Source organism: Phyllopteryx taeniolatus, chromosome 1 (assembly GCF_024500385.1).
Source record: "Phyllopteryx taeniolatus isolate TA_2022b chromosome 1, UOR_Ptae_1.2, whole genome shotgun sequence".
In the NCBI taxonomy this organism is placed as follows: Eukaryota; Metazoa; Chordata; class Actinopteri; order Syngnathiformes; family Syngnathidae; genus Phyllopteryx; species Phyllopteryx taeniolatus.
The window spans coordinates 12,614,833-12,627,356 of record NC_084502.1 but is presented as its reverse complement, the minus strand read 5'-3'; the positions used below and the strand labels follow the sequence as shown (position 1 = coordinate 12,627,356).

The window sequence follows — 12,524 nt, the reverse complement described above, 5'->3', positions numbered from 1 at the left end:
TGAATCCACCGCAGCCTTGCTTTTCACTCGACGCTTCCTGGAGCCATTTTTGAAAACCATCAGCCCGAGTGGTTTCATGCGCCACAAACGCTTCTTGTGCCCATCACTCGTAATCAGGCCCAATTTGAAAAGATTGAAAAATTGACACCACACCATGGCTGAGACATTGCCAAACTTCTATTGAACATCAGATGCAGAAACGTAATTTAAAATGGACACATTTTACTTTGGATCGTATCAGTTGGCAAAAGCACGTGTTCATGTTTAACAACAGCAAACGTTTAAGGATCCTGAATCAAACTTCAAGGGCCTCCTTTCTGGAAATAAATAAGGCGAGAGAACAGTTGTGACATTTGAATGGAAAGGAATGATTCAGGATGGGTCAACACTTTATATTGAGATATCTTAAAATTACAATGGCATGATAAATATTAATTTAAAAGGTCTGAGGTGTGAAACATACTGATCGCATCAAGCGCACTTTCACACGCAAAAAAAGGCATTCTCTGGCAACAGTGGCAAAAGTATTTTGGCACTTGGGAATGAGTCTTAAAAAGCAGCCCAGAGAAGAAGGGCTTCAAATGTGAACGTGCGGGCTTCACTCCGACTGAGACACGGAAATCGCCGGACCTTTGGGGTCGTCGAATCGGTCCATGGCGTTGAGCTGCATGATCATGTGCAGGCCGTACACGAAGATGGACAGCATGAGCAGTGATGTCAGCAACCCCATCCAAATTCCTGGCGTGAAGAAGCCCGCGCAGTCGCTGGCGTAGGAGAAATTCGTTCCGTTGGTCAAGCCGAAGCCCTGAATCTGCGAAGGGCACCCCAGTTCAATTACCACGGTGTCAATGCATAAGAGCTGACGTTCAAGTCATCAGTAAAGTAGCTCAGTTACGTTACTTTTTCAAGGTAACTGACAGCGGAAGGAAGGAAGAATGCTTTAAAATCTGTCAAGCAATGTCAACCATCTTCAACATGGAAAGTCTATTGCCAAGTGATATTTATTCAACTCGCCACTTGGTAGCTGCTGAATAACCAGTAAAGTAACTAAGTTACTGTTGAAATTTGAAAAAAGTAAATTCACTAAATGACTGTTGAAATCAAGTAATCGGTAAAGTAACCAAATGACTTTTTCAAGGGAACTGTGACAACAGAACAAGCGGAAGGACTTGGAGGAGACCCCGGGGACGACCCAGGACACGTTGGAGAGACTACGTCCTTAGGCTGGCCCGGGAACGCCTCGGGATGCCCCCGGAAGAGCTGGATGAAGTGGCTGGGGAGAGGGAAGTCTGGGCGTCCCCATCTAAAGCTACTGCCCCCGCGACCCGACCTCGCAGAAGCGGTAGAAAACGGATGGACTTGAAGTTGGTTTAAAATGCTTTAAAATCTGTCAAAGAATGTGGGAGTAGGTTAACCTGATAATCATTTCTAAAAAAAAAAAAAAAAAAAAAAAGGTGAGAGCTCTTCATCGATCACACAATTCAAATCTTACTTGGAAGTCGATGAAGTTGAGCTTCCAGTCTGATACGTTTCGGTCGGTAGAGTTTGGTACGAGCAGAGCGTCCCGGAAGCTGCTGACGGACTGGCAGCGGAAGGAATACTCGGCGGGCGCATAGATGGCGCGGCTCCCCGCGAAGGACGCCGTGACCCCGTCGGACTGCAGCTGCACCGAATCCAGCGTGAACCAGTTCCTCGCGGACACCGGATAGAATCGCTGACTCATGGAAAAGCTGCAAAGTCAAACGGAAGAAACAAATATTCACCTTTATCGGTCCGGAATATCATGCAAGCTTCTGTTTTCAGCAATGTGTGTCCAACTGGAGTTGAGGGCATTTCCATCCATCCACTTTCAGTACCGGCTGTCCTGTGCTGGAGCCTATCCCAGAGGCTATTTCGGAGGCGGGGTACACCCTGAATTGGTCGCCAGCCAATCGCAGGGCACCTACAAACAAACAACCAATGGTACTCGCATTCACACCTACGGGCAATTTAGAGTCTTCAATGAACCTAGCGTGCATGGGTTTTTTTGGGCCACACGGGCACGGGGAGAACATGCAAACTCCACACGGGCGGGGCCGGGGATTGAACCCGGGTCCTCAGAACTGTGAGGCAGACGCTCTAACCGGTCACCCACCGTGCCCATGCCACCTTGAGGGCATTGACTTTTAAAAAAAAAAAAAAAAAAAAAGAATTTTTGTAATTTTTTTTTAAAAATCATACAAATGTATAATCACTTCATAATACTCCATTTAATTTACTTGTTTGAGATGAAATCAGAGGTAATGGAAAATAGTGACAGCTAAATATAAATACTATGATTCAGTTTATGTTAAGGGATTTGATTGAAGAAAGCCTTGTCATACAGGTTTTGCACAGACACGATGCCAAAAACAGTAGACGATTGATTTGCTTTGGTGGGCCCGTATTTTGAGTTTTGAATTGGGCCCTTGAATTCCTTACCTCAGGGTTATGCCTGATGCGTAGCTGAGCACAAGCCTGAAAAAAGACAAAAGCCACATATTTTAGTCACGTAGGCAAAAGGCAGCGCAATGACAAAAGGCGTCTCACAGGGAGTTGGTGGAGTTGCACATCGACTCCGTCAAGGAGGGCGTGTCGACGGCGAGGTCGGTCCAATTGACGCTGGGCGAGAAGCTGATGTTGAGATTGCGAGCCCACAGCATGATGCACGGGCCGCCGGACGCGTCGAACACCACGGGGGGTCGGACTTCGGGGGCGACGGCTTGCAGCAGCGATCGAGCGACGGGCCGCTCCGCGGCCGGCGCCGGCTCGGAAAACGCCTGCGAACGTGGAAGCGGGACGACAGGAAGGCCGCTCACGGAGTGCGTTCAAAGAGCGTCACGCTGCGCGTTCATCGTAACTCACTCGTGACGGTCGGCCTCCCGTGTACATTGCGATGTAAGGCACCTTTTTGTCTTCCATCGTACTCACAACCTTGGCAATCATCTCATCTGAAAGGTTAGGGTCAAATCAATACAAATTAAAGGTTCATCAATGCGCATCCAATGAGAGGGTGGAACTCATCCATTTTCTATACCGGTCGCGCTTTCGCTCACAACCTTTCACACGATGAACAACTGATGTGTTTTGGGAACGTGGGAGTTTGCCCGTGCTTGTGTGGCTTTTCTCTGGGTATTCTGTCAAATTCCACACAGGACAGCCAAAGCCCAGGCTGATAGCAAAAGCAGTAGTATTTGGTGTCAAGGAAATACGCTCAAGTGTTACATCTTCACTGAGAGACAAGCTTTGAATGTCGGGGATGAGTTTAGTCACAACAAGTTTGTGGCCCTCTTTTTTTTTTTTTTTTAATCAAACGATCTGTAACCAGTCGCCACAGTGGGCGACTGGTTACCACATCTGCCTCACAGTTCTGAGGTCTCGGGCTCAAATCCGGCATCCCCCGTGTGGAGTTCGCATGTTCTCTCCGTGCCGGCGTGGGTTTTGTCCAGGTACTTTCTTTTTCTCCCGCATTCCAAAAACAGGCACCTTAGATTAATTGAAGACAAAATTTTCCGTAGGTGCGAATGGTTGTTTGTCTATTTGGCTGGCGACCAGTTCAGGGTGTAGCCCGCCTCTCAGCTGAGATTGGCACCAGCACACTGATGACCCTTGTGAGCAGAAGCGGTTTGGAAAATGGATGGACGGACGGACGGACGGACGGATGATCTGTAAGCCAGTGAGTTTCCAGGGTAACGCTGTAAGACGAGTTTAAAATGATAAAGTGTTTTGGGATCATAGTTTGTGGAGCTCTGAGCTAAAATATCGTCGCTGTTTCACAATATTGCAATCACAGCTCTAAAATGTCCTATTTTGACATTTTTGGGTAAACAACCTCTGTAGATCCATAAGTACAAGTATAGAGAAAATAATTGTTGTTTTTGGAAATACATTCCAAAGATAGTAGCTACTACAGTAAGTTTTTATTTGGGGCTGACGACTCCAAATCACAAACTTTTTGCACTTTTGTCTACACCTGTAACCGGCCCGTGGCGACCTGCGACCTTAACGAGAGTAAGCGCAACGCAAGCAATAAGCAAGACGTCAGAATTTGACCCTTTATCAGATATGGACAGAAGGCAAATTGCAAGCGATCTTACCATTGCGACGTAGCACTTCCCGGCAAGACTTCTGCCAGCTACAAAGCAAACAAAAATCCTTCAGAATGTTAAAGTTCACGGTGTGACGAAGAAGTCCTTGTTACGAGTCGACACGTGTAACCTGGTGCAATACGGCAGATCGACCACGAACAGGTTGCTGACAGACGCGTCCACGTCCGCCCGCGACAGGGCGTCCGCGTCCACCGGCGCGGGCGAGACGCCCAGCCGCTCCTCCAGCAGAGCCAGCGTCGAGGTAGAGGGCGACCACGCCAAGGAGGGAAACGTCACCGAAGACGCGGACGACCGCAGCAGCGCCTGGACGCCGGGCAGAGAGTCGCGACCGGATGAGCCGCGGCGAGCCTCGCGGCTCGAGTTTGCGGAAAACGTACCTTCAGGTTTCGGAAGATGCCGTCCCGTTCGTTTCCGAACACGCCGGCGAAAGCCGTGAAGTCGTCTTTGCTCAGCTGCGCGCAAAGACAAAAATCGGATTTTACTGTGTGGATTATTTTGAGCCGCACGTTGTCTTCCATTCTATTGTGCAAGGTGGCAATTTATCATGAATAACTTGAACGGAGTGACCTCATTAACTGCCACAGACGTTTCTATTCGTCTACTGCCACCGACAACTATGTAGAAATTAGGACGGCACGATACTGTTAAAAAAAAATATATATATATATTTCTTTCATCATGTGATACATATTATGATGTGAAAAAAACAAAAACAAAAAGAACAGGATAACATACACTTAACGGAATTTCTCGTGAATAATACGCACCCCGAAAGTTGAGGCCAGAAATCAGGAAACATAGCGCACATCAAGACTGTCTGTCCGATCACATGTTCATACGCTTAAGAAGTTAGTGATGATCTTTTTTTGCTTAAGGTTTCTCAGTGGCGGGCGTGGGCCTTCGCTCAGCAGCCACCACTGTTGACCCATGAACATCAACAGAACAAAATTCCATCCCCCCTCCCTGCTCACTCACATTTTTTTCTACCTGCATTTATTTATATTCTTTTTTTTTTAGCCTCATCCCCGCTTAGCCATGTTCTTTTGCCATTGTATAATGCATGCCGATTATTTGCAGATTTTAGCCGTTGAGTCGATCCCTCTCCCTATTGCCCGAGTCCGCATTTGGAATTTAGGCGTTATGTTGTCAGTAGTCTATAGAATGAAGCAAAAATGTTCATTTTACTCAAACGTATACCGAGAAATAGCAAAACCAAAGAACATGATCATTTTGCTGGGCACGCTTCAATGTTTTCCGGAGCTATAGAATTTCCTGTCTGACTAACTGCTCGGTAATTGTATTTGAAAGTTGCGACAGACTGACAGCGTGCTTGGATCCTTTCCAGAGGGGGAATAGGGTTCAATGTCACACTACGGCGAGAACAACGGAGCAGCGCTGCGACAGTCGTGTCACACGACTCCCGCTCATCTAACGTGTCGCCGGACCGACCTTGTCCTGCAGGAAGAGCAGCACGGTGCGGGCGCCGGAGCCGAAGGCCGAGGCGAGGTAGGAGCCCAGCTGCTCGTCGGACGTGACGTGGCCCGCCGAAGACGAGGGCGCGGGCGGCAAGCTGGGAAGGAGACACGTCGGCGACACACGGTCAGGCGTTTCACCGCAAGCCGTCAAAGCGCAGAAATGCTGGCAGGCAGACGGCAACGAAGCGTGACTGGGCTTGCAACATTCAGGGAAATTTCTACATTGGGAACTTTCGACGGGAATTACTGTCAAACAAATTGATGGGAATGAACCAGGAATTCACTTAAATATAGTAGGGGTGGGATATCTGCACGTGTGTGCATTCGGTATCATTTCACCGTGAAATACCACCCATTTTCAAAATTCACCGGTGTCGTGTGAAGTTACTTTTCGTGCCAAAACGCTGAGTTCCGGTGCGTACGATATCAAGTCAATTGGGCTAGTTCCACACACATTGCCTTTTAGTTCGTAGCTTCGATATTGATACTGGTGATAAAGAACTCTCAGTCCAATGTTCATTTTAGTTTAGGCTGTGGGCTGCTAAGAAAAGGGAGGTTCATAATTTGCACACCCTTTATTTCAACCATGAAAACCTCATTGAGGCTTCAAGAATCAGAATCGAGAATCTAAATGAGGAATCGGAGCCGGAATCGCTCCAATTCAAACGATGTCCGACCACCCTACCCACGACCCTAATTAGAATAAACGGATAAATAAAATAATCATAAAAAGGATGAATCAAATGGATGGATAGGTAGCCTCTGGGGCGTTATGAGGAGGACTTCCATGACGTTTGATTGAACTTTCCAATTCTTGAATGACTATCCAAGGCTCAAATGAAGCCGTCTCGCGTCGCTATTTGAGAGTCCAAATTTGCTTTTTGTGCCTCATAAAACACATTGAAAAGCAAAAGTGCAAATCCCAGATCGTTCACTGCGCTCGACGGACGCACGGACGTGACAACACGATGACGTCGCCGCTGACGAGGTGGAAGTGAACTGAAGTGAAGCTTGGTGAAGGGCCAAACTGAATTGACAAGCAAAAGATGGAAAATGGCGAAAGTGTGGTAGAGCAGCCTTGACACGCGTAAGGTTGGAACACGGACCTCTCTCTCTTCGGAAAATGCCGACCGAGTATGACAGCTGAACGCACGATATACGTTATCCCCCGACAAATGAAGGCTCGTATATTTCCTCTTCCTTTTCTCATGAACCCCGTATTTGGCAACAGATTCAGCGCGGCCGCTGCCGCCATTCATGTTTACTTCGCAGCCGGTGAGTGCGCCAGGTGCGTTCGGGGACACCGCATAATGGGACGGACTGTGTTCTTTTGTAACACAGTACGTCGCTGTAAAAATTTTATACTCGGAAAATTACGTGTATCACAATGCTTTTTTAAAGACTCTAAAATCCCACTGTCATAATATGGAATTGATTTGGAATGTAATATAAGGCTAAGTAACAGCCAGGATTGCAAAGTTATCCATGCCCTTTCACCATCGTTGCTGTCATACTGTGTTGCACGTTTTTGTTTGGACAAAAGGCCCCGTGATTCTTTTAATTCCTCATTCAAAAAAAAAAAAAAAAAAAGAAGACCACACTAGTAGCAGCTGGCTACTAGTGTGGACTGAATGGGTGGCAACATGGGGAAAATGAAATGCCAGTGTTTTGAGGGTAAAAACTCGTCAGCAATATATTGAGAGAAGAAGAAAAAGAACTATGAACTAGTTCATTGTTTGGAACGGTGAACTTGGTTCAAAATTTTGAATTATGAACTCTCAACTAACTGAATGAGTTCCTTTTTGGAAAGGTTAATTTTTTTTTAACTACTTTGCGCGGAAAAAGAACTTTCCCAGAACTGACGTGACTTCCATAGAGGGTGCTTAAAAGTTTTGTTCGGTGAAGTCCTGGCCAGTGTACAGTATTACCATCTTATCTGTAAGTGGGTACCCAATTATATTGTCGTATTTTATTCTTGAATAAAACCCCTGCTTCGTGTCCCTTTGCGATAAACTGCTCCTCAAAATTAGAAAGTTGCTCTCAAATGAAGAAATGTTGAGCAAAACTGCTCCTCATACAAACAAAACAAATACACACACACATATATATATATATATATATATATATATATATATGCCGAACCTTGACATCTATTCGAGTGAAGTAACGACGACGTCTTCGTCTTGGCTTCAAGGTGTCCCCCCCCCCCGGTGTTCGAAGTAGGTTCAGTTAAGTAGTTCTATGACTCACGTTAAAACACCCGTATTCCGTTTGAAATGTCCCTTTGAGATGATAGAAGAAAACGGCCAGTTTTGTTCGTTTGCTTTTCTTCCAATGATCGTCGAAGAGGAAACGCGAAGCTATCTCCAAGTGTTAGCATTAGCGGAGACGGCCGCTCTTGTAATTGCACGACGATAAAGGCAACAAATGTGATCGATTACCCCTCGGTGGACCACATGAGAAGCGGCACTTGCGCGGTCGAGCTCCCCGCCCCGAAACACGAGAACGAGGAAAAGGTCAGAAACAGCATCAGCGAGCGTGCAGCTGCCATCTTGAAACCCAACAACAAGTTCCGTAAACCTGCGGCCACGTGACCCGCAGCAGCTGACTGTCATGTGATCCCCGCCTGTCGCTCTCTCTTCCTTTGTCTGTCTCTATTTCTATCCGCCCGTCTCTCTCTTTGCCTTTCTGTCTGTCTGTCGCTTTCCAAACGGATATTTTGGCCCCTCCGGTCGGGTCGATGCCCTTCCTCACACTGCTGCACTTTTACGAAAGCGACTGCAGTACTGGAGATATGAAAAGCAATTATGAACACTCAACAAAAGCATATACTGTATGACAAACAATATGAAGTCAGAACTCTGCTGCTTTATTATTTCAGCATGAAAGCATACTGCCTATTTTACATTTGGGTCAATCTGTCAATCACTTGACTTTTGCCAGGGACTCAGCTTTGAAAGTTCCAAATGTAGTATGCTCTCTTTTTTTATTGTTATTTTTTTTTTTTTTAGTTATACAGTCCCCTCCAAAAGTATTGGAACGGCAAGGTCAATTCCTTTGTTTTTGTTGTATCCTGAAGACATTTGGTTTTCAGATCAAAAGATGCATATGAGACAAAAGTTCAGAATTCCACCTTTGATGTCATGTTAGTCACATGTAGATGTGTTCAACAACTCAGGACAGACCACCTTTTGTTTGAAGCCACCCACTTTTCAAGTGAGCAAAAGTATTGGAACATGTGACTGATGGGTGTTTCTAGTCGCTCAGGTGTTGCCTTTTCGCTCGATTGCTTAAACATTAGATAGTGCTTGTTTTGGGCTTTGTGTTTCACCTGTGAAAACTGCATTTGCTGTTAAGCAAACATGAAGACCAGAGAGCTGTCTAGGGGAGAAAAGCAAAACATTTTGAAGCTGAGAGAAGAGAGAAAATTGATCATAGCTATTGCACAAACAACAATTTGGAATGTCCTGAAAAAGAAAGAAACTACTGGTGTACTGAGCAACAGACATCGAACAGCTCAGCCAAGGGTATCTTGGGGTGGGCTCGCATGGCCGCTTCTGGAACGGGGTCACTTGTCTTGACTGATGATGTTACTCATGATGGGAGCAGAAGAATGAATTCTGAAGTCTACAAAACCATTTTGTCTGGCAATTTCAAGAAAAAGGCATCCAAACCAATCGGGAGAAGCTTCATCATGCAACAAAACGATGACCCGAAACACACTGCCACGCAACACAGGACTTCGTCAGGAGGAAAGAGCGGAAGGTTTTAGACTGGCCAAGTCAATCGCCGGACCTTAACCCAATAGAGCATGCATTTGACCTCCTGAAGAGGAGACTGAAGGGAGAAACCCCCAGAAACAAAGGAGAACTGAAAGAGGCTGCACTAAAGGCCTGGAAAAGCATTTCAAATGAAGAATGCAACCGTCCGATCAAGTCAATGGCTCGCAGGCTTGATGCGCTTATTCCAAGTATGGGGCTAACCTAACCCAATATTCAATGTTATCGTTCACTTTTAAGTTCATTTAATCATGTCTGCACCAATACTTTTGCTCACTTTAAAAGTAGCTGGCTTCAAACAAAAGCTGGTCTGTCCTGGGTTGTTGCAAATAGCATGAAATAAAACTTTGGGCTCCTATTCATCTTTTGATCTGAAACCCAAATGTCTTTCAGTATACAACAAAAACAAAGGGATTGACCGTGCCGTTCCAATACTTTTGGAGGGTACTGTAACTTAACAGAGAAACTTAATAAAATCCTACTTTGATATGAAGAGGGTTACTGTTCTTATTGTTCAAAATAGCACCTGAAGGAAAAAGAGAGCGCACCATATTTGTTTAGCTTGCATGAATATGTTCATGCAAGCTAAACAACTGCGTGTGCCAATTCAAACACTGAGATCTGTATGAAAGAATCGATGGACAGCCATCTGGATGAACAACTCCAATACTTCACGGTAACATTTTGTTTCACATTTAGCTTGGACCAGAAAATGCAAGAAACTACTGTATTGTACGTATCGCTTTGTATTCCGAACACAAATCAGGACCGGTTTGGACAGAGCGAGCCGACAGCAGAATCGAGGTGGGTATCCGTGTTTGCGTTTGAAAGCGAACGGGTCTGCTGTTGAACTAATGTTAGCGAGCCATGTTCAGTCAACTTTTGTGAAGCTTGTCCGACTGGGACAAACTGGCAGCAGCAATACTTTTCTCACATGGAGCGGAAACAACACCGATCACTGCTTTCATTCATTTTGTCGTACTGTAAATGTACTTCCGACAAGGCTGCCGGTAGCGGGGCCGCCGTTCCAGAGCTAGCTGGGGGCCCCCCCCCCCCCCGACATGTCATTGCAAGGTCCGTTTCCAGTTTTGTCGTTACTTTAGAGCGATATGGTCCGCCTGAGGGGAGGGGGAGGGGGTGCGGTGAGCCACACGTCGTTGCACGTCGATCACCTTTTGTTCCCCTTCGGTCGTCCGCATGTGTGAAAGAAATTCATCAATGGGAAACACTGCGGCGGATGTGACACACGAACAACTTTTCCATTCCAGTCGCAAAGGCCTAGCGGGCGCTGGAGTTCCTCCCACATTGCCCCCCAAAACCTCCACGGTAGGTTGGTTGTGTCATGGGTGTGTGTTCCGGTTGTTGTTTTCCACCTGCTCCTGAGAGCATCTTCACCACCTGTGCCTCGTTCACCCTAATGACCCCCTGCATTTAACCTCGTGTCTCCTTCTTTCCGGTCGCCGGTTCGTTGTACCTCGTCGTCGCGTTCCGGCATTCCTCGTTCCCACGTCACAGACTCGCAGTAAGACTTGACCCTGTTCCGATGATCGACTTCGCGTTTTTGGATACTGTTGCCTTTTTTTGGATGGCCTGCCTGTGTACCGACCTCTGCCCGTATAGTAAACCTCTCTTTTTGAAACTGTCCCTTTGTTTTGGAGTCGTGCATTTTTGGGTCCTATCCTCTGTTCCGTTCATGACAGGTTGAGGACTCTGAATTGTCCTCGTGTGTGTGTGTGTGTGTGTGCGTGCGCGCGCTTGTTGTCTATATGTGCCCTGCGATTGGCTGGCAACCAGTCAAGGGTGCACCTCTCCTCTCGCTCAAGTTCACTTGGGACAGGCTGCAACCGAGCCGCGGCCCTAACCGACGGTTGACTCCGTCGGCCCCGAGACCGATTTGTTTTGCCAATGTGTCCTGTCTTGTCCCATCTTCAAAACCCTAACCTTTCTGGCATCCAAAAGTCGAATGTGGAAAAAAAAATATTGTCAATATTGTTTGATCATATTAGCTACTAGCCCAATACTGGCCAACATGCATTGGCTCCTGGTCCACCTGAGATGTGATTTGAAGATTTTGTTACTTACTCCTCAAATTTGACGTCTTAGCAGCACCCTATCACCCAGAATTCTACGTTTGCAACACGTCGACCTTTTGGTGACTATGAAAGCCAGAAAGAAGTACGCAGGCTCTCAAGCATTTTCTATTCGGGTTCCAGAACTCTGAAATACCCTAAAGCCGTTGCCTCTGTATAAATGTTTCAATCTCAATTTAAGAATGCTTTTTACGCGCTGTCATTTTTTGTGAAGCCACACTGAGTAAGCCAGTTGCCGCTTACCTTGGTTTACCCCCAGACGTCTGGGTTAGGGTTGTTTTAATGCCGAACCTCCTCTCACCTCTCCTGCCGAGATGGGCGTGAGCTGTATGGATTCTACACCAGCCAGTTCCCCAGAAGCCTTGCTCTGGAGGATTCTGCTGCGACCGGGCCAGGTCCTGAGGCAGAACCACTTTCCCGAGGCGCTTCATCTCTTTCCAGTGACTCTTATGCCGTCTTAATCAACCTTGTACAGCGCAGTGCTGTGTGTTGCAGTCTGGTCATCCCTCCATCGATCTAAAATGAAAGAAAAGTAACCAGTTTCGATAGAATGCTGCTCTTTTAGCTCGGTCGCTTCAACAATTGATTTCTCGATATGACTCGCAGATGGTTGCATCCCAAATGTTGTGCTTCATACATTGTTGTCTTTCTTTGTATGTCTGTAACACTGTGTTTTTCCTGCGGCCTGTCTTGGCCAGGTCTCTGTTGAAAAAAAAAAAAAGAGGTTTTCAATCTCAAGGAGACCGACATGGTTCAATAGAGGTTGAATTAAAAACAAAAATCAGTTCATTTTGCATTTTTTTTTATAACTCAGTTTTCTATGTCAGCCAAGCTACGCTGGGAACGGACACATGATCCCATAAAAATCGAGCCAACGTGAGCTTTTTCTCGGTTCAAAAAAATGTGACGTACAATGATTTGTGTGTGTCATCTTCTCAGTACAGTACAAATTCGACTATGAATGCTTTCAATTCCAGGTTAAAAACTGTTCTTTTATCTCACACGTTCGATTGAGCATGTTAAAAAAAAAAAAAAAAAATTTCATCCATCGCA

General features: G+C 46.2%; 1 protein-coding gene across 3 annotated transcripts; it reads right to left on the bottom strand.

The window, feature by feature from the left end:
• Nucleotides 1-159: 159 nt before the first annotated feature.
• LOC133477604 (V-type proton ATPase subunit S1-like) lies at nt 160-8,232 on the bottom strand. Of its 3 annotated transcripts, XM_061772506.1 has the most exons (10): nt 8,044-8,209; nt 5,577-5,697; nt 4,505-4,579; nt 4,237-4,430; nt 4,116-4,153; nt 2,884-2,969; nt 2,569-2,798; nt 2,461-2,496; nt 1,493-1,730; nt 160-811 (listed from the first exon to the last, which is right to left on the bottom strand). In XM_061772506.1, exons 1-10 carry the CDS (start codon nt 8,151-8,153, stop codon nt 599-601), a joined length of 1,341 nt encoding a protein of 446 aa, XP_061628490.1. In that variant the 5' UTR covers nt 8,154-8,209; the 3' UTR covers nt 160-598. The 3 variants fall into 3 exon arrangements, with proteins under 3 accessions (XP_061628490.1, XP_061628480.1, XP_061628498.1); XM_061772496.1 differs by having other exon boundaries at nt 4,237-4,579; nt 8,044-8,232; XM_061772514.1 differs by lacking the exon at nt 5,577-5,697 and having other exon boundaries at nt 8,044-8,232.
• Between the last annotated feature and the right edge of the window lie 4,292 nt (nt 8,233-12,524).

Coding starts and splice junctions, on each gene's coding strand:
- LOC133477604 (XM_061772496.1), bottom strand. CDS start 8,217: ATGACAGTCAGCTGCTGCGGGTCACGTGGCCGCAGGTTTACGGAACTT. Junction 4,580..5,576: donor TGCTCTTCCTGCAGGACAAG/GTCGGTCCGGCG, acceptor CTTTGCGCGCAG/CTGAGCAAAGACGACTTCAC. Junction 4,154..4,236: donor GATCTGCCGTATTGCACCAG/GTTACACGTGTC, acceptor TTTGCTTTGTAG/CTGGCAGAAGTCTTGCCGGG.